At 38.3% G+C, this 26,598-nt stretch overlaps 1 protein-coding gene across 3 annotated transcripts in view; it reads right to left on the reverse strand.

The window, feature by feature from the left end:
- Positions 1-26,598, reverse strand: part of CTNNA2 (catenin alpha 2) — a 1,072,448-nt gene that overhangs the window by 832,805 nt on the left and 213,045 nt on the right. For all 3 annotated transcript variants that reach the window (XM_053924989.1, XM_053924987.1, XM_053924988.2), the window contains exon 3: positions 21,036-21,231. In XM_053924989.1, coding sequence (XP_053780964.1) covers positions 21,036-21,231 — 196 coding nt within the window. The remainder of the gene's footprint in view (positions 1-21,035; positions 21,232-26,598) is intronic.

Raw genomic sequence — 26,598 nt, forward strand, 5'->3', positions numbered from 1 at the left:
GTGCCTTGCTGCTGTTTGCCGCTCTGGCAGGCTGACAGATGATTACTTCCATTGTGTGTCTCCTCAGCACTTGACTGCCTACATTGTTCTTTAAAAACGATCCACTTCAGTGCTTTTGGTGTCTCTCTCCTCAGTTTTTCCCCCTGTAGTTTGAAGGCCATTAACCAAATAGCATACATATGGCTCAGTTTTAGGTACTGAAATAAGAAAGCCATCTCCTCCAAAAAATCTCAGACAGAGTTTCTTAACCTCAGCACTACTGGGCATTTTGGGCCAGATTATCCTTTTCCATAAAGGGCAGTGGTGCATGGAGAATACATACCCCAAACTGTGACAGCCAGAAAGGCCACCACACATAGTCCCACCCCCTGGAGGGAAAGCTGTCCATCGCTCTAGATCTAGGCTGTCCAACAAGGTGACTCTTCAAAATTAAGTGAAATAAAATAAAATAAAAATTTTACAAGTCCCTCAGCCACACTAGTCACATTTTAAGCACTCAGCGGCCTCGCGGCTAAGTGGCTACCATATTAGATGGCACACATATAGAACATTTCCATCACTACAGTAAGTTCTAGTGGGCAGAACTGCTTAAAACCAAAGTATATGACAAATGCAACAAAAGTAATAGTAAAACAGGAAAGAATAATAATGGCACCAGGCCAGAATATTCTCCCTTATTCTCCAACTCCTTATTATCCAGAAGATCTGTTCAAAAAGATCCTTGTGTAAAGTCTTCCTCAACTCATCCATTATAACAAGAGCTTCCGAGAGGCTTATTCCTAGTAGTTCAAAATGTAACTACCATATTTTTTCAGACTATAAAACGCGCTTTTCCCCCCCGGCCCCAAATTTGGGAGGAAAATGGGGGTGCGTCTTATAGTCCGAATGTAGCTTACCTGGCTCACTAGGTGGGAGGGTGGCGGTGGAGCAGGGTTTTTTCCTACTCTAAAACCTAGGTGTGTCTTATGGTCCACTGTGTTTTATTGTCTGAAAAATACGGTAATGATTAAGGGCAACTGCAAAACAAATACTTATTGGATAGGCACCATGATTCAGCTGTGGTATTGGTTAATCTCTACTAATAGCCAAATTGGGAAGGATTCTAAAAAGAATCTTAACCAGGTATATAATCCAGAAGTTTCTGGAGACTCAATCTAGCTTGAGACCCTATTGTTAAAATAATCACAAGATAAAAAAAAATCAACTGAGTTGCAGAGGGTTCCGCTTCAGCAAAACCAGAAGTGGCCCCAGAGCCTTCTGGTTTTGAGCACTTTTGGCCATTGAGCCTCTTGGCCAGCTGGCCCCCAGAAATTTACTGATTAAAGGACCCTCCTTGTTTCAAGGTCCAGTGTGTCCTCAGCATGCTGAGACATCGACATGAGGCCACATTTAACAACCTAGAAAACCAAGGCCAACTGAGTCTTAATTTATTTTTAAGTTAAAGATATTTTAAGAAGTCACATGACAGACCACCAGCTTCGCAAAAGCCTGAGCTGGGCTCTCACTGGCTATGGTGTGACTCTGTGTGGGGGGGGGGGGGTGTATAGGTTGGAGGGGACACTTTTGTGGGTATAAAGCACCATATTTAACAATTTCTTGAAAACACCCCTAATATTTTCTCTCAAACCTTAATCCCTAAAGTGAAGAAGCAACACTTCCTTTTACATTTGATAATTTTCGTAATGTGATGCTATTCATGCTTTCAGAAAGTAGCTACTGAATTTCTACTAGGTCCTGCTTTACAACAAGAAGGTTGGATAAGCTTTCATTAGTGAATTCATTATAAAAAAGATGTTCCTGTTAAACGCAACATGTATACTGGGCATGGTATACACTGAAAATGTACACAAATAAGAATATTCTCAGAGTGATTATAATCTTATGAATGGTAAAAAAGCAAAAATAAAAAAGTATGCAAGTAACATCAACATCAGACAGAATGGAATATACCCTGTTAGAGTCACAAATTTTTAAGGCTGTATAAAAAGAGAAAGATCACATCTCTGTGGAAATTCAGAGGCATTTCTAGTCCTTTAAACTACATATTGAGGGTTAGGTAGGATTTTGCCATATTCCTGTAGGGAGAGATGCTATTCCCAGCTAAAACCAACCTTTAATGTAGAAGGGATGGGTGTATGTTCTAAGAAGCAGGGTATGTGCTGGGATGCAGATAGAGATCTCAACAGATAGTCAGTCTGGAAGTTAAATAATAGCTTTAAGCTTCTTTCCCTACCACCTTCCTGTCCCTCTCCTTCTTTTCCTCCTTCCCTCCCTCCCTCTCTTAAATAAAGAATCTTACCCAATGTGCATATGGAATTCATATTTTAACAAGATCCCCAGGCAATTTTAAGGTACACTGAAACTTTAAAACCACCTACATAAAAGAATATTTGAACATATGAGGTCACAGAATACAGATAATTTGGATGGTTCTGGGGAAAAGTATGAGTGACTTACATCTCTGAAAATATTTTAATAAATAGAAGAGATACTTTTTTCTCTCTTGTAATTTTTAAAGAAAATGAGCATCATTCCAACCAATGATCATCCAGTGTTTGTTAAAACAAACAGTGAACTAAGGACTTTAATTTCATCTTAACCACATTTAAGGACAGATTTAAAATGTCTTATTTGTTGAAAGATAATGAAAGAAATAGCTCTGATCCTTGATTTACACTTCTCTTACCTACCCCCTACCGTAACCTCTAATTATTCCTACTGTTTCTAATATATACACCTGTATATCACATGAGGGCTTCCGAACAAAACTACCATGTGTCACCTCGGGTGCCGGTGCCCATCTCTTCCTAGCTTGGTGGATTGTACGTAAGCCTATTAGGCCCTCTGCTTAGACAGACTCTGTGTTCTGCTCATTCCCTTACCCCCTGGGATCACGTCCTGGTTTTATTCTATCTCAGGAAGAAGGAAGTTTAAAAATCCACTGGGAAGGTACTAGTCTTAACGTTTTAGGAAGGAGTGGTCTAGGTCATCTCTTCTTTCTATATTTTTTATGGGCCGCTCTGTAATCCCCAAACCTGCTTATTCTGGCCTTCAGAGAACCAATAAGGTCTCTTCTGAAGGGTCCTGAAACTTACTAAAAATGCAAATTCTGTCTTTCTCTCAGAGATAAATTGTTTTTGTTTCCTAAAGATGCATTTTTATCAACTTTCATTTTAATGTTCAATTCATCAAATCCAAGGGCTGGAAGAAACTATGCAAAACCTCAGTAATTTAACACAATAAAAGTGTATTTCTCTCTTGCCACAGCCCAATGATGGGCACATGTGAGGTGGGGAAACCTGGTTACTTAAGAAGCCAGGCTTTTTGTCCCAAGGCCTCAGAGACTTGCACTGGACTCTCCTCCTCATTTAACGGAGAAGATAAAAGGTGGAGGATGGCATGGGTGTTGTAAGGCTGGGACTGTAAATGGTGTATGCTGTGTCTGCCAACATTCTATTGGCTACAGCCCAGTCACATGGCCTCCGCTGACTGCAGAGGAAGGTGGTAAATGTGGCTTGCCTTTGTGCCAGGAGGAAGTCTGCCGTCCTATGTCATTAGTATTGACAGCTGCTATTATGCATTATAAATTTAACTATAAATCACTGTTTCTTTACCCAATTCATTATCCCTTCAGTCTGTTGTAGGTTGCTTAAATAATGTTGGAGATGCATAATCTTTCAACAGTATTTTTGGCCTAAAAGTTTCAATGACTATATTTCCGTGTGTGTGTGTGTGTGTGTGTGTGTGTGTGTTTCTCACCCCAAATACGACTCTCCACATACTTATTGCTAATGCAAACACAAAATATATTTTCAGTGGGTGAGTGAAACTTCACTAGTGATGTGCTGCCTATAGCTCCGTTCTATTGAAATAACTGAAAACACGTAGCCAAAATAAGTAAAATCAAATGACTGAGTTATCTTTAAATCAAGATGATGATATTTTTAATATGAAACTTTGTTTATGCAGTAAAAGGTAATTCATAAATTTTGCCCACCAATTTACTATAAGTTGTTCAATTAAGTCCTCTCTACCAGAGAGTAGGAATTGGGAGTCTAAGTTAAAGCATCCTTTATCTCCCCTATGTGGACCACCAGAACAGTCACCTGCCTATGTAACTGTGTGTCCTCCAGGATGCCACTGTCCACTTTGCCCTTGACACATTTCACTATTCCCATCAATGAAGGGGGCAGGCAGTGGGTGGACTGGGATGTTGCTCGTATGAGTCCTAATGCATTCCAAGTACCACACAGCCAACAAAAGGTTTTAAATTTAATTTACATTGATTTGATTACTTTTATTAAACAATAAAGAAAAATAATATCATACCTGAAAATCCATGTTCTAGCCCTGATCCTCCTCTATGGGTTGTGGAATCTGATACATCCTTTGGGCAATTACTGAGAATCAGGTTTCTCCTCTTTAGAATACCAGGAAATGATGCAACCTTCAAGTGCTTTTTCAGATCAAACATTATGTAACTCTGTGATTGTGGATTTATTATACAGTAAGTGGATAATATTATTAGATTATATTAAGTTTGATGATGACTAGCACAAACGTGGAGAAATGATGCTGCTACGCACGGATGTTAGAAACCTACATGAGAAATAGTCTGTGGTTTACTTCTTCTAATGCATACCCTACTTTTTACCTTGCAATGCCCTTTGAAATAAAAGAGAAAGATACCATGTAAACAAACAATACCGATAGCGAAGATGAAAAAAATACAAGTCATGAACACCAAAATAGTTGTTTTCTGGATAGATAAGACAATGGAGGAAAAGCTACACAGAAAGCGATTGGGAATCAAAGTGTGTAATAAATTCAAACCAATTTCTGCTGGGTGAAAGAAAAATATCAGGATCTATACAAGATGAATATAAAGTTGAATTATTCAACAAACCAAGCAAGAAACACAGCAACATCAATCTTATTCTATACCTGGAAGAATTGGCTTGAGGTTTTACCGTAGAGAAATGCAAGCTGAAGATTATAAAAAAAAAAACAGAACAAAAGTACAAGTGGCATAGATTTGATTGAGAAGGAAAGAGAAAAGGGGGGCAAATTATTATCTAAATTACCAATCACAAAACTGTCAAATAACAGGACTATTTTTAAACATCTGAAAGATATAAAAACTGTCTAGAGTAAGACTCCAAATTACTGGCACAGGAGCATATGGATTAAAATTCCAGCAAACTAATAGCTAATCCTAGAAACAAGCAGAACAGTTTGTTACAATTCTTGAAGGTATTTCTAAAACATCCAGCACTCCCAGAGCAGGAGGCGCTCGTTCAGAATTAAAATAAGCAATATAAAACTTCGTAGACAGATGTATAAATAACGGATATCTAAACTATACTAAAACTGCATTTGAGATCATTATTAAGTTCATATAACTACATGTTTCAGAATTTATCTCTTTCTTGAAAGCTGAACATGGAGGTAAAAAGAGCAGATTAGAAAGATACTCAATTAACTTAGCAATTATATTCATTTTAATTGAGAGAGAACATTATAAATGAAGTATAAATGTGAATTAAAGTATGCTAATTCTTAACCAGGTCCTGCCTCAAAGCTGGAAGAAGTAGGTCAATTATCTTCACACTGTTTCTTTTTCTTTTTTTCTTTTTTATTGTTGTTCAATTTCAGCTGCCCAGAATTCAAAACAAAACTAATTAAAAAATCACAAAATCTACTTACTGTCCTCAGGTCAGGACCCCCAAGTAGTGTAATCATCTGGTTTCCGATTTTGAAATAAACAATTTAGGAGGCACCTCTGCAAGGGGTCCGCATTTTAAAAAAGTGTTTGTATCTTGACATTTCCCCCCAATGTCTTTTGTGGCATTTGTCAGAAAATTGGAATGCAAGGCAGCTGTGCTCACCACTACCCCACCAAGTCATAACCAGTGTTGGACAAGTGCTGGAGAGGTCATGGAGGGAAAAGAACCCTCATTCACTGCTAGTGGTGATGCAAAATTATAAAGACACTGTGGAAAACAGTATGGAGGCTCTTCTCAATCTCCATTAAGAATGGAGATGCCTTATGACCCAGCAACCACTATCATGCTATATGGAATCAGTCAGACAGAAAGTCAAGAACCATATGATTTTACTCATATGTGGAATACAAAACTAAAAGCTACAAATGAATAAACAAGAAAAACAAACAAAGAACTTATAGGCACAGACCACAGTATGGTGGTTACCAGAGAGAAGGGAGGTGGGGGGTAGAAAAGGGTAAAATGGGCCAAATATATGGTGACAGAAGATTTGACTTTGGTGGGCAATGCAATGCACAGATCACATATCATAGAATTGTACACTTCAAATGTATATAATAGTATCAATGTCATTCCAACACATTTAATTAAAAAAAAGGTCATGGCTGGTGTTGCTCAGTGGATTGAGTGCTGGCCTGCAAACCAAAGGGTCCCTGGTTCAATTCCTAGTCAGAGCGTGTGCCTGGGTTGTGGGCCAGGTCCCCACGTGAAAGGCAACCACACATTCATCTTTTTCTCCCTCCCTCTCTAAAATTAATTTTTTTAATCTTTAAAAAAGTTAAAAAATAAAAATTTAAAAAAGAAGGAATGGAAGCTGCTCAGGGGCCTTACCATGTCTTGGTTGACTAATCAAAATTCAATAGGCGATCAACAATATGAAAAGGCATCTTATAGATAGAAGAAAATATTTGCAATTCATGTGTCTGAGAAGGGGTTGATATCCAAAATATACATATAAACTCAACAGCAAAAACCAGATGATCCAATTTAAAATGGGCACAGGACCTGCACAGACATTTTTCTAAAGGAGACATACAAATGGCGAAAAAATATATATGAAAAGATACTCAACCTTACTAATCATCAGGGAAATGCAAATCAAAACAACAAAGAGATATATCATCTTGCACTTATTAGGATGTCTATTATGAAAAATACGAGAGATTTAAAAAAGATGTTGGCAAGGATGTGGAGAAAAAATAACTTGTCCAGTGTTGATGGAAATGTAAATTGGTATATCCTCCATGGACAATAACATGGAGTTTCCTCCAAAAGTTAAAAATAGAGCCACCATATAATCCAGGAATCTACTTCTGGGTACTTATCCAAAGGACATGCAATAAAGACTTTGTAGAAATATGTGCTTTCCCATGTTCGTTCATTACAGCACTAGTCACGGTAATCAAACATGAAAACAACTAAATATCCATTGACAAATGAATGAATAAAGAAAATACAGTATGTTTGTATGTATGTGTTTATTTCATTATAAAAATATATAATGTTAAATGTACTTATATATATGTATATATACTATTCCATTATAAGAATGTATAATGGAATAGTATTCAGCCTTTACAAAGAAGAAAATCTTGACATTTGTGATGTAAATAAACCTTGAGGGCATTAAGCTTTGTGAAGTAAGTCAGACAAGAAGACAGATACTGAACAACCTCACTTGTATGTGGATTCTAAAAAAGCTGAACTCATGAAGTCAGAGAGTAACTAGTGGTTGCCGGAGGCCAGGGAGGGGGAGATGAGGAAACGCTGGTCAGAGGAGACAACCCCCAGTTACAAGATAAGATACAAGGAATGTAATGCGCAGCATGGTGTCCACAGTTAACTATGATGTACTGTACATTTGAAAATTCCTAAGAAAGCAGATGTTAAATGTTCTGACAATAACATCAACAATAAAATAATAATGATGTGAGGTAAAGAATGAGTTAACTAATCTTATTTTGGTAAACATTTTGCAATATATATGTGTATCAAATCTTCACATCACATACCTTAAACTTACACAATGTAATATGTCAGTTATATGTCAACAAAGCTGAACGAAATTTTAAAAGCCCAACGCATAGTCGAGCATATTTAGTCTTAATTCTCTTCCCCTTTCTTTTCAAGAAAACAAGACAAAAATATATACTTTAAAGAGAGTTAAAGAACATTTCATTTGAAGATTTCGTTTCTTATATGAAGAGTCGGAGCAGAGATAAAGTAGACCTGCTCAGCGAAACACAGCTTAATTAATGGCGACCCCATTCTTTTCCCTTCTCTTGAGGAAAACAAACAAAAAACAGCAGAGCTCACAGGAGATTATTGTACCAAGAAGAGCAACCACTTGAAATTTAGAGCTTCTGGAATGGAAAGGAGACACAATTACAGTCACAGTTATAATAGTCACAATTATATTTTAAACATTGCATTTTAATTTTATTAGGTAATATTATAGATGACTGCTACTGTTTCAATGGAAGCCCGTAGAGAACTAAGTCAATATTTTCAGTTGTGATGTCTAAGAAATTACCAAAGCAGTAAAGTTCATAGAGCTTGCAATATGATGTAAACCAATTAGTTTTTCCTTTCTGCTCATACTAAAAGATTATGTTGTAATGTGTGTAAATATTTAATATTTTTGAACTTTCATCTCTTAAGTACTCCCATGTGAATCTGCATCCGTGAACAATAATATATTATAAGAAGCAACAAACTGAAGCCCATTCGCATACAGAGCTCATTTTAAGGGCTTTTAAAAAGGCAAGGTTATTAAATAATTTTATGGTTTTAAAAAAGCAATCATCCTTGAGCTCAAATTGCATTCCATCCATGAAAGCACAAGTAGTACAAAGAGAACCTGAAATAGGATATTTAATGTCAATTATACCTCAATTAAAAAAAAAGAGAGTACAAAGAGCAATGACAAATACTGAAAATACTTTATTTCAACACTATATAACGACTTACATATCATTAATTATTTTTGTTTAATTTTTAATTGTATTTTCACATTACCATTTAACACTCTTATACACCTTTCCCCCTGCAATCACCACACTGTTGCCCGTGTCCATGAGTCATTTTTCCTGTTTGCTTGATGCCTCCCCCGCCAACCACCCTCCCGTACGCATAGCTGCCATTCTGCCCTCTGTTTATGAGTCTGTCTCTATTTTGCTTGCTAGTTCAGCTTGTTCACTAGATTAACGCTAGTTTGGCTTAATAGCACCAACAAATTTGAGTTATTCTCTGATTGTTAGAAGTATGTTTTAAAAGTAGAACTTCAAGTGAATCCTACCAACAGTTTATTAAACCTTTATGATCATCTACACTGAAATGATAAGAAATATGAACAAAAACATGGATTTAACTAAAACCAAAAAGAAATCTAAATATATGCTTAAAATATATAGCTTTTCAGCTTCTTTTCTAGTTCCACAAAGGAAACATTGTCTTTAAAAGCAACTGAATATTCACATATTCAACTTGAAAAATTATTCATATTTTCTTAAATTCTTTCATTCTGGCATTTATCTAATTCTTAAAATTGTATGGATTAGATGGGACTGGCATTATTACTTGACAAACAAGAATTGTGACACAAAATGGCGGGTTTGCATCAGGTCACACAAGTGGCTTTGTCAGAACTGAACCTCCACTGTCCTCAAGAAGTGCGTACGGAAACCCTCTTTGGTATCTACACCACGGACTCCATTCGGTATATTAAAGGTCTTTCGAGAGAAATTCAGCCCCAAACATATATATGTATGTGTATACACACACACACACACACATACACACACACACACGCTCTCATCTACATACGCAATTGTTGCACATTCACAGAGAATCATTTATCAACTGTTACCCACTGTGATGGTTAGTTGAATGTGTCAGCCTGGCCGTGCCACATGACCCAGTCGTTCAATCAAGCACAAATACAGGTGCTGTTCTCAAGGCCTTTGTAGAGGTGGTTAAAATTTATAATGGTTGACTTTAAGCACAGGAGATTACCATTAATAATGTGGTGGGCCTTAATCAATCAGGTGAAAGATCTTAATAGCAAAAACTGACAATTGCCAGAGGAGAAGAAGAACCCCTGCCTTAAGACTGCTGCACCAACCCCTGTTTGAGTTCCCAGCCCACCAGTCTGCCCACTTCTTAGCCCCACAATCTTGGGAACAATTCTTAAAATAAATATCTTAATATCTATGTGCATCTCCTAGTGGTTCTGTTTCCCTGGAGAAGCTCAACTGACATACTGTACCTATCTTCTCTTTTAGTTGGCTTAGAAAAAAAAAAGAGAGAGAATATAGTTCCTACTTTGTTCTTTACGGAGGGGTTAGGACAGGCCTCTCTGAACAAGTGTTTTAAATTAGCATTTATATAATGCTTACTGTGTATCAGTTACTGATTTAAGTATTTTGCCTATGTCAACAACTACCCCATGTAATAGATACCATTATCATTCCCACTTTCCAGATGATGAAACTGAGGCCTATGTGAAATTAAGTAATTCACCTAACATCACACAGTTAGTAAACGATGGGATCAGGCTTCAAATGTAGGGTGTTTCTTTCCACAACCTGTATATATTTTTAATGTGTATATTTTTTATTGATTTATAGAGAAAGAAATATCAATTTGTTGTTCCACTCATCCCATTCATTGGTGGACCCTTTTATATGCCCCGACTGGGAACTGAGCCCACAATCTTGGGTTGTACTAGGACGAAGCTCTAACCAGCAGAGCTATCTGGCCAGGCCCATAACCTGTGCTCTTAATGATTGTGCTATACTGCCTTTAAAACAAATGGATTTAGGATATATTGGATGGATTTGGAGCTATGCTGTTAAAATTACAACACGGCTTTGGATATGAGGAATCGGAAAAAAGGAATAATGAGTAACTCTCATGCTACTGACTTTAGCAACCAGGTTTTTAGTCCCATTTCTAAACGAGAAAAAAATGAGGGAAGGTGTCAAAAGTTTTGAGTGAGGGCAGTATTACGTGGAGTTATCTACAGCTAAGGTCCAGAAGTTAAAATTTTGGCATTTTTGGCATATAGAATGACATGATTGATAGAGAAGAAATAAGGTCTAGGCCTGAGCCTGGGACATTCAAATATTTAGAATTTTAAGATGTGGGACCAGAAAGAAGTAGGAGAAAAAGGTGGTACTGCTGGAGCAAAAAGGGGTAAGAAAAGAGGGTGGCTCAGGGGTGGTTGTCATCTCCATGTGATGCTATTGAGACACTGAGCAAGGATGCAGAGGGAAACATGGCCAGATGTGCCAGACAGCCGAACCCAATGGCCCTGACCAGAGCAGGTTCCAAGGAGTGGTCAGCTGAAAGCCAGAAGAGTGTGGATGAAAAAGGGGCCACTCATATGTAGGAAATCTATTATTTTTTAGCTTCTAGAAAATAGGTTTGTGATAGAGCAAGTATAGCCAAATATTAATGGCAAATTTAGGTGGTGGTTTTGCAGATATAGGGATTCCCTGTAAAATTGTTTCAACTTTGCCATCTGTTTCAACATTTTCCCAAAAACATGATGTGAAAATGGATGAGAAGGATGGACAGCCATATTCAGGACTTTGGTTCCCTGGCCCAGGCTGGACAGTGGAAGCAAGAAGGGAAGAAATGCAGACACTGAGGAGGAAGCAAGCAGTTTCCACTGCATTGAAAAATGTTTTATTTATTAAGCAGAGGGGGGTGCATTCTGGTTTTCTTATTCCTGGTGTAATTCTGGATCTATTATACTGCACAATAAAAATAGAAGTGATTGTGGAGTAAGAAAATTGAATAAGTGAGTATGGATTATGCCTCGAAAATTCTGTATTAAAAAAACCCAGAAAAGTGAGGCAGTTGTTGGAGGGGGGTTGCAATTAGGAAGTTGTTTGTTTTTGTGTGTGTGTATCTTAACATATCATGTTTGTGTACTGTTTGGACTGTTCCAATCGAAAGGAAGAAACAGACATTTCCGAGTGGGATGATCACTCAAATGCAGTCCTCCAAAAGGGGACGGAGGGAGGGCCCGTGAGCTCCAGCAGAGGGACTAGCCTTTGGGAGATGAAGTAGCTGTGTGTTTGTTTGTTCCTTCCTTCCTTCCTTCCTTATTGTGTGTGTGTGTGTGTGTGTGTGTGTGTGTGTGTGTGTGTGACCCATGGGAACATGAGAATAGATACACAGTATCAGTCACTGACTCTTGGTTTAAAAAGAGGCCATTCGTCCCCGGCCTTTCCTGTCTCATCTCCTCTTCATTTTAACTGGAAATCTGTTTTCAGCTTGCGATGGGTAAGATATCTGCCCAGCCGTGAAATGCTGGGGTGGCATCTCCATGATCCATTGTAAGATCTGATTCTTCCATTGCTCGTAAGTCACTCTAGAGGGCTGGTCTTCTGGGACCTTACGTAAGCACGCCCTTAACAAGATTCATCTTGGTTTTAGAAGCTTTTGCCTTGCCCCATTTATTTGGTTTTCCAAAGTAGAATCCCATCTAGAAGCATGCTCCCTCAGTCTCACTTTCTGCGGGACCCCTGCTAATGAAGACCGCCTGGGCTGCCTCAAATTGCCAGCATGTATCATAATTAGGGATGCATCCGCAAATCAGCTTCTTAGACAATCTTATCCTGTTGTTATTCAAGATGTTTATGTCAAATGCACTTTTGATTGCATTACAGACTTAGCTATTAGAGAGGAAATGCTTGATAACCAGGTTTCTTTCTTTATCTTTTTGTGGGAATATAGACTATTTCCTTTCAATGCATGGTTGGGGTCGGATGTTTAGTTTAAAGAATTTCCCTTCAAACAGTGGATTTCAAATGAAATGGAGGTGATTTAGCAGCTTAGCTAAAAGATTGTATATTGTGATAACAAAGATCATAAAACTTTACATTTACAACTGGTCTGTTAGAAAGCATAAGAGTCCGGTTGTAGCAAATACAGTGACAATAACAATAAAGGCAATGGCCACCAGGCTTTAGAGCCTGCCGCGTGCTAGGTCTGACGGCAAATCCTCTACACAACGTCTCTAAATTCTGGGTGTGGTCACCCCCACTTAACTCAGGCAAGCACTTGTGCAGAGAGAGGAAGTGGCCTGCTCCAGGCACACAGCACATGCGGCATAACAACGGCAGAGCTGGGCTTTAAACTGGGTCTGCTGCAAAGCGGCTGCCGCCCCACTGGGCCCCTCCTGTCCCCTTGCCTGGCCTGGGTGCATAAGCACCCACAGCACGTCTGGGCACTAATGTGTATATGCATGAGCCACGTTCCTGCTCCTCTACATACAGTCTCTGACCTTGCTTTCTTTCTTTTTCTCCTTGGATTTCTATTTTCTTTCTTACCGTGTTTTGTATATCCTTGAAAGCCTCTTTAAATCTTTTCTGTGACAGGCAAGAATGGTTTCACTTAGGCCAACAAGTTTGGACCTCAATAAACTGCACTGAAGGAAACAGCCCTGACTTGGCAATCTTCTAAACTAGATCCCTCATTTGATACACAGAGGTGTGATTTACCACTCTGAAAGGCGGGGTAAGAATAAGGATATTTCAGCCTCCACGTGGGGTTTGCTCTTGCCATTTTTGCTAAGCACGTCAGCAGAAGTGTTTTTTTAATTATTATTGCACTCACTTCAATTAACAACATATTAATATTGGATCATTAATTGTGACAAATGTACATCAGTAATGTTAGGTATTAATAATAGGATGAACTGAGTATATGGGAACTTTCTGTACTACCTGAGAATCTGACATTATTCTAAAATAAAAAGTTTATTTTAAAAAATTATACAAGGTTAGGTGATTTTGTGTAGATTGAGTTTTCAATTCAATGGAGTAAATACCTAGATTTGAGTTAACTGGATTAGTTCTATGTAAAAAAAAAAAAAAGTCAAACCATCTTTCAAAATAGATGTGTCATTTTGCATCTGAATGAATGAAAATACCTGTCATTCCACATCCTTGCTAATGTTCGCTATTGTCAATTTGGGAGATGTTATTGATTCTAGGAGTCATATAGTGAAATCGCATTGTTGCTTTCTTTAATTTGCATTTCCCTAATGACAAACGATGTTGAATTTTTTTCATATGCTTATTTGCCATCTGTACCTTTTCTTTGATAACAGGTATGTTTGGGTCTTCATATATTTTTGAATTGTTTGTTCCTTTTTTATTGTTGATTTTTAAGAGTTCTTTATGACAAGAAATTTATAAAATATGCAACTTAGAAACATTTTCTCCCAGCCTATGTCTTGTCTTCATTGTCTTTCATAGAGAAAATATTTAAAATTTTAATATTAGGCTCTACACAAATTGATTCTTTCATGCATCAAGCTTTGGTCATCCAATTTTTAAATCATACTTTTCTTAGTCTGCTATCACTCTGCTTATTTTTTTTACTTATTAATTGCCTGTTTCAACTCAGAGTGCAGTAGTCCTATAGTCACAGAATGTTTTTTTTTATTCTATATTCCCAGCACCCAAAATAGTGCCTGTGCATAGTAAGTACTCAATAAATAGCTGTTGTTGATTAGTCAATTAATGCACATGAACATTGTTTTATATGAATGCACATGAATAATGTTTTAAATGAAATATGGATAATAATACTTCAATGACTAACAGAATGATGTTGAGAGAATATATGCAAAATGTCTTATGAAGGAAGTGGCGGACAATAAATAGGGGCTACTGTTATTCTTGTGAAAGATAATGGCATTTTCAAAAGCCAAGGGCTTCAGAGAGAGGGGTGAAAGAATAGAATCTGCCATCATCTCCTAATATGTTGCAACAAGGGCCAAACAAAGAACTCCAGGTTGACACCGAGCGGTGATTTTCAGATTTTCAACCACTGTACTACAAATATTTTTAAAACATGAAATCCCTGCCTATTTAGTCAGGGGCACTGACCTCTTTTCCCTTAGAATGTTAAATAAAAAAATGAACAGCCAACATGACGATAGCCATCTGGTGTGCATGAATCAAAATTATACCTATTTTTTGTCAGATAAGAAAAATATGTTTTTGGTGTGTCATAGAATTTTAGCGATGAGATGGTATGTGCCATGAGATGCAGAAGGTTGAAAATCACTGACAAAGGGTATTCTTGAGCCCTCAACTGGGCCTTCAAACTTTGGCATACAAATGTATTTTATTTAGTCAAATATATGCAACAGTTAAAAGTTCTGTCAATGTTAAAATCAGTTTCAATGAAAAAAAGACAAACTAATTAACGATGGTGTATATAAAGGTATAATGAACTCAGACTATTAGTGATTTTCAATCTTTGAAAACATTAGGATGTATTTGGGGTACTACTTAGAAATAGATATTCATTCTGAGCCTTGCCACACTGAATCTAGGTTTGGCCTAAGCCCAGAGATTTTAATTTGATATATATCTCCCATCCTCAGCCAGGTGTTTCTGAGCCAGGTGGTTTGTGAACTTCTCTAAGAAACCCTTGGAAAGGAAGCCTTGATGTGGAAGGAGAGGAGGAACCATGGGAATGGCAGTGAGCAGCAGTGGGCGGACACAGCAGGGCTTCATCGGATCCCCAGCTCAGCCGCACCCCGAGACACCTGCCAGTGCAACTTCAAGGTCTGCCCCTGGGTGAACTGATAAATGTGCACTTTATTATATTACTTGAAAAAATATTATTTTAAAAACTAATGGATCTAGACTTAGCAAAGTCCAAGCGCAGAGAGAGGAGATCATAGAAGTGAGTTCTCTTTCCCTCTGTAGCCTAGGATCTGCCTCTCAAATGCTCATTTTCTGTCACAGAATTCTTTCCTGCCCTGAAGCTGAATCCTGTCAGTGCAGACCTGCTCACCTAGCCTCCAACCACAGAGGAGTGAAACCTCACCCCCTGACCAATAGGACTCCACCTCAAAACCCAGTACCACCCACTCAAGGGTGGTCAGCAGCAGAGCACAGAAAAGGAAGTCCAGCATCTCTAGGACACACAAGCATTCAGGATGCAAAAGGTAGAGGCACAAAGTAAGGAATACTTGAGAAAAAGAACAAGCAGAGAAGTAGAAGCATTTTAATACCCTTAGCTCTCCTCCGAGAGGCAAACTTCTGCGGAAAGTGCTGTAGGAGCCCTCTTCCCACTGTGGCGCTTTAATAGGGATGCTGGAGGGGAAGTGGCAGGACTATGTGGCAGCAGAAGCTTGTTGGGCAGGGAAATGGCCTCTGATCGGATGTCAGCTGAGGAGTTCAGACAACTGATATGGACTGGGTTTCAGCTGGACCAGCTCAACCTACCGGCACCACATCCCACCTCTGAAGTGGGGCGGGGGGAGAAAGCCACCAGGTCATCAGGAAGCACAGGCGAACCTCTCTTCAGAAATGTGAGAACACCTTTCTGTCTCCCGGTACTATTCATTCTCAGTCTTGTTCTGTCTGTCTCAGCTTACTGGTCCTCAGTTACTCAATAAATATTGATAGGGTAAATAAATAATATCAGTGGAACTAGTTGATATTACTATATCACTCCACATTTGAGATGTGTCAAAACAAAGAAAAGCCTAAATGGGCAGTGGATGCTGTTACACTATTAAATGGACCTACTAATTGCTAAATATGAACAGCAGTGACTATCTTTCAAAGGACAGCCTTTGGATCTACTTTAAATCTAAGAAGATTCACAAAGACAATATGTGAGCGTCCCCCTGCTAGCAGATGGAGTTACACACCAAATAAACAAATTAAATAAAAAATTCTTAGACAGTAAAGCCTGTTATAAATTGATCTTTTTAGCTGCATCCAAGGAAAGCATAACAGTCAATTGTATTCAATAAATAAAATGCCTTAGAAATATATGAGAGAAGGACATGGATGCCAATGACAGATACAGATATTTTTAAAAATCTGCAATAGTGGTCAAATATCAGATATCCATGGTCCATTAAAACTACCTCCTCTTTATGCTCAAAACAATTGAGATAATTTCATCCAATCTGCTGTGGTTCTCATGCTTTCTACAAACCCATTTTTGGGTAATTTCTCCTCCCTACTCCCTACCAGTTTTCCAGATAAAGAAATGTCACATCTGTATTACCTCATGCTACCAACCTGACTTTATTCCTTTGTTTCTACAATTGCTCTCTCCACTGGCTCCCTCCACTGACCTATGCTCCGATATCTCTGACTGGAGTCAAATAAAATAAGTAAGCAAGCAACCAATTGTAGTCTTTGCTTGTCCTTAATGTTTCTCCTATTACTCTTCTATTTCTCTCCTTCCATCCGTGACAATCTTCTGAATCATGCATTAAGTATTCATTATGCACCAGGCATTGAGCCAGGCTTCAGAGATACACAAAATAATTATAACACATGGTTTCTTCTTAGAGTCCCAAATATCTGCAGGAGCAAAATGAACTACTTGCGGGAGATAGTTCATTGATGACCCAAGAAGGGTATGGTTCCCTTTCCTGCGTGCATCCTTTACTTCACCGTCTGCTCTGTTCTTTGAGCATCTATTCCTTCTTTATATTTAGCCATTGTCCCTGTAGCTTCCGGAAAATGCACATTTTAAATATAATTAATGACAACTTCTTAGCAAAATCCAAGGGATTTTCTTATTGTTCATCTTCCATGATCTCAGAAGAATTTGACATAATTGCATCAATATTCCAGCATCTGCACTGATCACTATCTCATTTGCAACACACTTCCCTGAATTTCAAGACTCGGTACTCTTGGCTCTCTGGTCACATTTGAGCTATGCCTTACTGATCTAATTTATTTCTGTTCCACCTTTCCATCTTTTTGGCTTTTCTCCCAAAAATTATATCTACATCCTTCTATTCTTATCTCTCTCTTTATTGGCAAATACTCAAAGAAAGCTCTGTCTCTGAAAGCTTCATTTATCAACTCCAGAGACTTCCAAATTCCTCTCATTCCCCAAAGCTCCATTTCCATAGCTTTAACCATCTGCTAGGCAGCTCCCCTCATTCATCAATGTTTAAAATCAAATCAGTTCTCTGTTCATCCCTGTCACCTCTTAAGATGTACCAATTAAGTTGTCCTGGGCCAAAACCTTAGAATAAATGTTCGCTCCTCTCTTTCCTTCAACAAGTGGCAACTCTTTTACTCTTTTTTTGCAATGCCTCTAACATCTAGTTTCTTATTCCTGTTCCCTTTGCCACTACCTCAATCCTAAACTTTCAAAGTATTGTGTTGTATTTTTCTTGCAATATTACAATAACACCCTAACAATGTCTGAGTCTAATCTTTCTCTGATTTAGTCAGCTTTTCATGGAGTTGTCAAATTAATCTTTCTAAAATATCACTTAAGTGGATAGAAACCAACAACTTAACTAATGTTTTTCTCTCTCCCTTCCTCTCTAAAAGCAATGAAAACATCTCCTTGGGTGAGAATAAAACAAATCTGAAAATGAAGATGGGCAATATTAAAACATTTGTCATCTATTGATGCTGAATTTTTTTTAAAGTGGCACTACTTTTGATTATTTGATTTAAAAAAGCAAAAACAATTCAATAATAAAAGACCACTTCTAATAGATTCAGTTCCTACACTACACATTTTTTTAATAAGTAAGAATGTAAGGATGCTAAAGCCCCTTTAAAGGAGGAAATTGTTTTTAAATGTGAGTTTTTCCATAATTTCTGACTATCACCTTACATACTAGAAAGAAAAATTGTGATAGAAAGAAAGATACTGTTTTTTAAAATTTCCCATAACTAAATACTCCTGTCCTACTCCTCACTGTTCCTCTCATGTTCCATTCTCTCCCCATCTCAATGAAAATCAACTCTTGCTCTTGTTTGTAAACAAAACCCGGGTAATGGCCAAACAGGAAAACTGGGCAAAGCCAGACAGTGTAAGGAGATCACACAGTAACGAGTATGGGCACAGGATTGGAAGGAGAGCCTGAGGGCTGTTGTTGGGGAGGAGAGGCACCTTCCACACATGCCAGGCCACCGAAGGGTATGAGAGATATTGAAGAGTGACAGAAACAGGAGATAGGAATTTTGCAAGGGAAATGCTTGTCATTTCATGTAATATAGTAATGTCGCTTTGAACTGGACGCTGTTCAGAGAAAGAGACAAGTGAAGGTGAGTGTTATACAGGTGACACGTAGGTGCCATTTCTGATGCACGATTTTTCTGTAATGAGAAATGAATACGAATGATATAGGGGGAGTTTAAAATATTCTCTAGAAAGAGTCACCACTGTAAGCTGTCCTAAATTAGCATCTGTAAAAGTTCTCGCTCTAACATTACCAGGGAAGTACAGCCAAAAACTGCCAAAAACACCATTTTGTATACAGGTCAAGAAAACAAAAATATTAATTTCTACAAAAGGTATCATACTAACTTCCTGCAAGAAAAAAATAAGGGAAAGCTGAGGTTGTTGAAGAAACTAAAAGGGAAAATACATCACTGTAAATTACAATTCTTCGAGGAAGTAGCCTAGGGACCAAAACCCTCTCCACTGGGGACGGTCCACTCTTGAGTGTGGTAATGGTTTCACAGTGTATGCATTTGTCAAAACCTATCAGACTGTACGCTTTAAATGTGTGCAATTGATTATAGAAGCCAACCTGGAAAAAAAAGAGAGAAAGAAAAGAAAAGAAAGAAGGAAAAGAAATTATCCAGGCTACAGATGCATGAAAACAAACACGTGTCCCCCTATAGTTCAGAAGGAACACCAGTTTTCAATAACCTTACACGTAAACACTTGTCTAAGGTTACACGTCACTAAAACACACACACACATATACTCCATCCACACTGAATAAAATACGTCAGTGTTAGCATTACAAGTTAAAGTAACATTTACATTAGTAAAATGAAAAGGAAGTGAACTTGCAGGGGGATAAGGTGGCCGCCTGCAGAAGGTGCTGGCTGTGGCGGAAAGAGGGTTGCTATTTCCCGGGGCTGAATATCCAGTTGTGCATTTTAGAGTTGGTAGGTTTATAAGAAGAAAGAAAAGAGAACTTTCATTCATGTATACCTTTTTTCACTCTCAACAAATGTTTATTGAAATTTTATGAGTACCGAGCTTTGCAAATCATTGATCAGCAAAAGACACACGGTACGGTCTCTATCTTTGTTGATTTGTACTTTGGCAAGAAAGAAAGTTATCATGCCAGGCAGCCCACAAATACTAAACTATCCTATGCAGTGATGAGGAAAAGAGCCACGGCAGGAAGGGATTCCCTGGGCAGGGGTACTGTCAGCTGGGAAACGCGGAAGGAGTCACCCTTAGCTATGTGGTAGGAAACAGCATGCACAAAGGCCCTGGGGCAGCTAAAACATGATTTCTTTTGAATAACTGAAATGAGAATTCATCCATTTCAGAGATATTCAGGAGTTAAAATCTACGGGACTTCATAGTACATTATATCTGGAAAAAGAGGGAAACGACAAGAATGATATACCAAGATTTCTGCAATGTGCAACTGGATATATATGTGTGGCCCTTAGAGGTAAAAAATACAGGAGGGAGGCCAGGCTGGGGAGAAGATTTCTGTTTTAATTTCATGGTGCCTTAGAATTTTCAGCTACAGACGACAAACAGACAAATGCTTTGAGAAGGTGGCCTAGGGACCAGAGGTTGCCAGGGGCTAGGGAGACAGCAAAGTGGGGAGCTTTTTGTAATAGGGACACAGTTTCAGTTCTGCAAGATGAAAAAGTTCACGCAACAAAGTGAATATATTTTACATTACTGAAGTGTACACTAAAAACAGGGAAGTGGTACATTTTATTTTTATATATTTTAAGACATAATTTTTAAATACAGTGAATAAAGAGTATTTTAGTTAACTAGTTAGCTAAATAATTGACCAATCCATCAATAACCAGGGAGCTAGATGTTGAAGAAAGCTGTGACTGAAAGTATCAGTTTGGGACCATACAAAGCAACAATAATTTATTACACAACTTTAATTTTCTCCTCCCTTCATCTTTAAAATCCTGGCGTCTGCTGTCTCTACCAGCATGAGGTCTTCTCATCCTGTTCTCAAGAGTCTGTTTTCATCTACCGAGAGAAAACAACTTGAAGACTTTGAAGTAACACCAGCCCCGGAGTATAGCTGTGCTGTACTGCCACTGCAGAAAACACCTCTATTCATCCATGGACCTAATTCTAGCAAATATTTTTTAAAAAGACAAGTGCAGACACAGAAGGGGAAAGGAAAAACCAAATACGCACTGATTCTGGGGAGAAATCCACGGCTTACACACTCACACGCCTCTCTCTGGAACACATTGCTCGGCCTACCTTGCTTGCGCACATCTTCCACGGCAGCAATCAGTTCTTCTTTGAGGTCTTGGCTCTCCTTCGCGATCTGTTCCCCCTTTTCCAGGAAGTTCTGAGTGGCCTGCTCTACCGACGCAGCCAGTACGTGGGCTTTCTTTGACCTCCCTTTCTTTTTACCAGACGGGCCTTTGTTGCTTGTGTTAACAAGGGTCGTCACCTTAAATATAAAAAAAAAACCCAAACCTGTAAACCGACTCTGCCAAACTGTCTAGATATAACATTTTATCATCTCTTAATGTTTAAATATCCTTTGCTTATTGGATCGTGAATGCACATCACATAGCTTCAACTGAAGGAAAATGTGTAATTAAATGAATTAACACATAAAGCCATGTATTTAAGGCAGAAAAATAAAAGTACAGTGTGCAAATAAGTAGGAAGAGCAGACATGTCCATAGTTCAAAGTTTCTAGTTCCCTGGAAGTTGTGCATTCACAAAGTGACACATACAGGGTTTGCTCGAATACCAGCTTCAGGGAAGAAAGAGAATGAAACAAAATGTGGAATTGCCTCTGAGCCCTGAGTTGGGAGAACCAATTCCCTGCACTGGGCAAAAAGAGCAGTTATCGTAATAAACACTGGACTATCGATGCCCATTCCTTATAGGTCACCTACCAAGGATTTTTGAAGGTTATTTCTGATTTCCCCTTTTAAAAACAAAATGGTAAATTTAATTAGAGGGGACTGAATGATTAAATCTCAACATTTGGTTAACCAGCTAAAACTTTCAGAATTGAAATCAGATTTGCATTATCACTCGTCTTCTAAGCATCATAATCTGAATACATATCTCAACTGCCAAACTTCTTTTGGCACTATATTTAGAGCTATTTAATTGGCTCACAGCCCTGGCTGGTGTGGCTCAGTGATTTGAGTGTTGGCCTTCAAACAAAGGGTCACTGGTTCAATTCCCAGTCAGAGCACATGCGTGGGTTGTGGGCCAGGTCCCCATAGGGAGCGCATGAGAGGCAACCACAGAATGATGTTTCTCTCCCTCTCTTTCTCCCTTCCTTCCCCCCTCTCTAAAAACAAATACTTAAAATCTGTTTAAAAATTGTCTAACAAGGTTTTTAGTATCTTTTAAACAACTTGTTATCTCTCATAGAATTCGGGACCTTTATTTTCTGCCAGTGAGAAGTTTCGGAGGGAAATGAATGCAATGGTTCCACATTCTGTTCAGCAAAAGGTGCTGGTCATTGTTAGCCCTGCATTTTTTATCAGCTTCATAAGCATGTGGGTTCTGTGGTTTATTGCATTGATATTTGTCCCGCTTAGCAGAATGATTTTATTGGAGGTCATCAAGAAAGTTAGTCCACAGAAAAGTTCCAAAATGCTATAGTTTCTGCTGTTAACTACAAATCTGAGAGCAAGTCATGTGATCATTAAGGTCACAATTAATGTCCAGGCAATTTATGAAGTATGAGACCACACCAGAAGAGAAAACATACTGAATAAATGTGAACTAAGATGATGCGTACAGGTAGAACCGATACTTAAGGAGTGGGTAATCCAATGTTGCGAGCTGTCCCAATCAGCTTTCTTTTGATTGCTAATTACATGCAGTGAATTAAAGGACTCTATAAGGACATTTAAGTACAAACACTACACACAACGAAAGAAATGCAGTCCTTGAGAACAAGGCTGTCGGATAATGGTAATTAGCTGTAAAATGTGTGTGCAGTCAGGATGTAACACATTATAGAATTTTCAGTTCCACCCACAAAGAGGTAACCATCAGAAAAGAGGCAGCCTGTCACAAAAGTTACTTTTCGGAGGTGCAAGAGTGTTCCCAGTAATGAGGATTCATTCTAACACATAAACACAACACTTTCAAGGAGCCTCAAGTACTCCAAACTCCAATACCTGGAAACATAAGCAAACCCAGGAAACCCAACAGACAGGCGGGCAAAGGAGGGGAAGGAATGGGCACATCGGTAATAGTGTCAACAAAACTCTTTTAAAAAGATGTTTTTGACTTTATTTTTATTTTTACTGACTATACTTGACATATAACATTGTATAAATTTAAGATATACTGTGTGTTAATTTGATATATATATAGTAATATGACTGCTGCTATAGCAATGTTTAACACCTCGATCACATTCCATAAGAACCGCATACAACGGCTGTCTACATTCAGCATACTCGGCATGAGATGTCATTTTTTGCTAGGCTCTCTACAAAGGAAAATATTCCTATTCTCATGGATATCTGATCTATTCTCATTTTATACATAATTTTGAGCAGTTTTGATTTAACTTTTTAGTCTTCTCAAATTAGAAAAATAATAATAAATGGGGGAGGGAGCTGTTAACTTTAGGCGCATGGGCAGCTTTGGGGAGTAGGAGCTGAGAGCAAGTCTACCAGAGCAGCTAAATGACTATACCGTGGGTTCCTTTTCGTAAGGCCAAACAAACTTCAATTCTTCTGTTACTTCGTGGTACAATCACTGTTGAGGTGATGCTCATAATAACGAGTCCATAAGAAGTGTCAGTTACATGGAAAAAAAAACATGAAACACTACCAGGTAGTTCCTAAGAAAAATGTGATTACTTTCAAATGAAGCAAATCAATTCAATCTTCTTTTAGTAAAAGCTTTCGTTTACTCATGGGTGAAAGTATACAAAGGAGAAAAGAAGAAAAAAAGGATAACAATGGGGTTCCATAAATGTCCATATCTTACTCAGTTTAGGATAAAGAAATAATGTCAACTCCCTCGTTGCTACTCGGTGTTGTGTTGGGAGACAAAGCCTACAAATTGCAGTCCTGCCCCCACCCCACCGCCAATCCAAGGTTTGCCTTCCACGGTTCCCATTATCCATGATCAATACATCTAAGAATATTCAATGGGAAATTCCAGAAATAAAAAATTCATAAATTTTAAATTGCATGTCTTCCTGAGTGGCACGATGAAATGTCAGCTGGCCTGCTCTGTCCTGCGGGAATTTGAATCCTACCTTTGCCCAGCGTGTCCTTGCTGGGTCTGCTTCCCGCCCTCTCATCACTTAGTGGCCCGCTGGGCATATCAGCTTGATGGTGTCACACTGCTCGTGTTCAAGTAACACGTACTTTACTTTATGCACATACATATAACTTGTTACAATATACATTGTTATAATTGCACTATTTTATTACAGTTATTGGCATTAGTCTCTTATTGTGACTAATTTATAAATTAACTTTATCATAGTTATGTATGCATTGGAAAAAACATAATATATATAGGATTTGGTACTATTGACAATTTCAGGCATCCACTGGGAGTCTTGGAACATATCCACAGTGAATAAAGGGGCACTACTGTAGATAACAAAAAAAGAAAGAAAAGATAAATATTACAAAGGCAGACACTAAATTATGTTATCACTTATATAGAAACTATGATTCTAGCAAGAAAATGTAAAAGAATTAAAAGTCAAACTATTAGAACTACTGTAAGAATTAAGAGTGAGCCCTAGCTGGTGTGGCTCAGTGGACTAAGCACCGGACTGTGAAGCAAAGGGTTGCTGGTTTGATTCCTAGTCAGGGCACATACCTGGGTTGTAGGCCAGGTCCCCAGAAGGGGGCACACAAGAGGCAACCACACAGTGATATTTCTCTCACTCTCTCCCTCCCTTCCCCTCTCTCTCTAAAAATGAATAAATAAAATCTTTAAAAAAAAACCTTAAAAAAGAATGAAGAGTGAGGTAGCTAAATGCTAGATAAATAATAGCAATCTAATAGAACAGCAGTAACCAATGAAAAATCTAGTTTTAAATATCACATAATAGCCATCATTTGTTATTAGGAGAGATAACCATAGTGCAAAATATAGAATGTTATATGGAGAAAATGATAAATTTAAGGAAGAATACAGAAGATGATTTAAGTAATAAAAAGACGGGCCAATAAGCTCAGGAGGTAACAGGTGTCTTTGTGTAAGGTTAGGTACCCAGACTGCCACTAGTTCTTGGGTAGATGGTTCTTACAGACTTCGGAGTCTTTTAAATGGTTGTTGTTCTGCTGAAATTCTTAGCTGCATGTCATGCCTCCATCCTACACAAGCAGGCTTTCTTTCTAATTCCCACACCAACTTTTACCTAAGGCAAGAGTCGTTCAAGATCCACACACTCTCCTTTCTTCTCTAACAATTGTGAAGCGCATCTTTTGTGCAGTAGGGGAGAAAGAAAGAAAACAAGAAGTTCCAGCAACACAGACAAAAAGAAATGGCATGATTATTGACATGTAGAAATGGATATGGTGTTTTTTCCAAGCCAGTAAGGAGACCAGTCCTACTTAGTAAGAAGGCTATATGCGAAAATATAGGAAACAAGGTTAGACAGATGCGGTAGAGCTAAACTTGGAAAGGCTTTGAAATAAGAGTTTAGACTTTACTGGTCATTGCCCCTTTTTTTTTTTTAAAGAGAAGCATCTATTAAAGTATCCATGTCCTCTTTCCATTCATTTATCAGCCCACTAAATTTTGCTTTTATCCTCACACCTTCTGTAGCAGAGCCCTTTTAAAACTGGCATCTCACTACGGTACTTAATAAGTTGTCAAGATCAAACCAGTTTTATCTTATCGTGCCACGCGGCCACATTTAGTGCTACAGACGCAATTATCCTTCCTCCTAGAAATATTTTCTGGCTAATTTTCTTTGCAATAATCTTTTCCTTCTCCAAACTCCTCTAGCTTCAAAAAGGACATTATCTACCATCAAATTTACTTTTCTCTGTACTCATTTTATCTTCCTCCCTCATATGTGAGGAAAAGCATGCTATTACACTACCCCTATAACTAATCTGATCACATCCTCCAGAGCTTTCATTAGCTGGGCCAACTCCTCTTTTAATCTTGAACACCCCCCTCTCTTTAGGCTCCTCAACCTCAGCTTAGAAGGATACTTGATTCCTCTTTATCTCCATTGCAAATACAGCCTCAAAGTCTCTGCCTCTCATCAAAGAATGGAAGAAATCATATGGCTCATAGATAAGAGAATAAATGGTCAAAGGACCTGGGACCTTGACATATTGATGGTCCCAATGAACCCTGGCCACTGAAAAACCTTAGCAATGGCCAGAGGGTGGGCACCTTATTTTCAAATATATTGATGGTGTGACCTGAATATAAACCTGTGTGATCCAAGCTGGTATAGACTGCTCACCATTTAATGTCATTTAGTGTAGACCCTCCATTTTTGCACAGTAGCAGTAAGACAATGCCCAACACAATCTCATTCTTTTTTGTTGCAGTGTATTTTATTATATGACAATTTATCTCACCATGACCCTTCTACTTAATCAGTTCTCTGCTTCCAGGATCTCAATAGACATACTTCCTTTTCCAAAACCATAAACAATTGTGAGGGCACTGAGGCACTTCGTCTTGGCAACTCTGCCACATCTGCCCAGAGCCAGCAATGGTGTAATTTGTCTAAATCTCGTCCATATGGCAATCAACTGCAAGTGAGTTCTGGAAATGTCATTGTCACCTGGAATTTTTGTTAGAAATGTAGAATCTCAGGCACCACTCTAGACTTACT

The sequence above is a fragment of the Desmodus rotundus genome, chromosome 5, assembly GCF_022682495.2.
Source record: "Desmodus rotundus isolate HL8 chromosome 5, HLdesRot8A.1, whole genome shotgun sequence".
Taxonomy (NCBI): domain Eukaryota; kingdom Metazoa; phylum Chordata; class Mammalia; order Chiroptera; family Phyllostomidae; genus Desmodus; species Desmodus rotundus.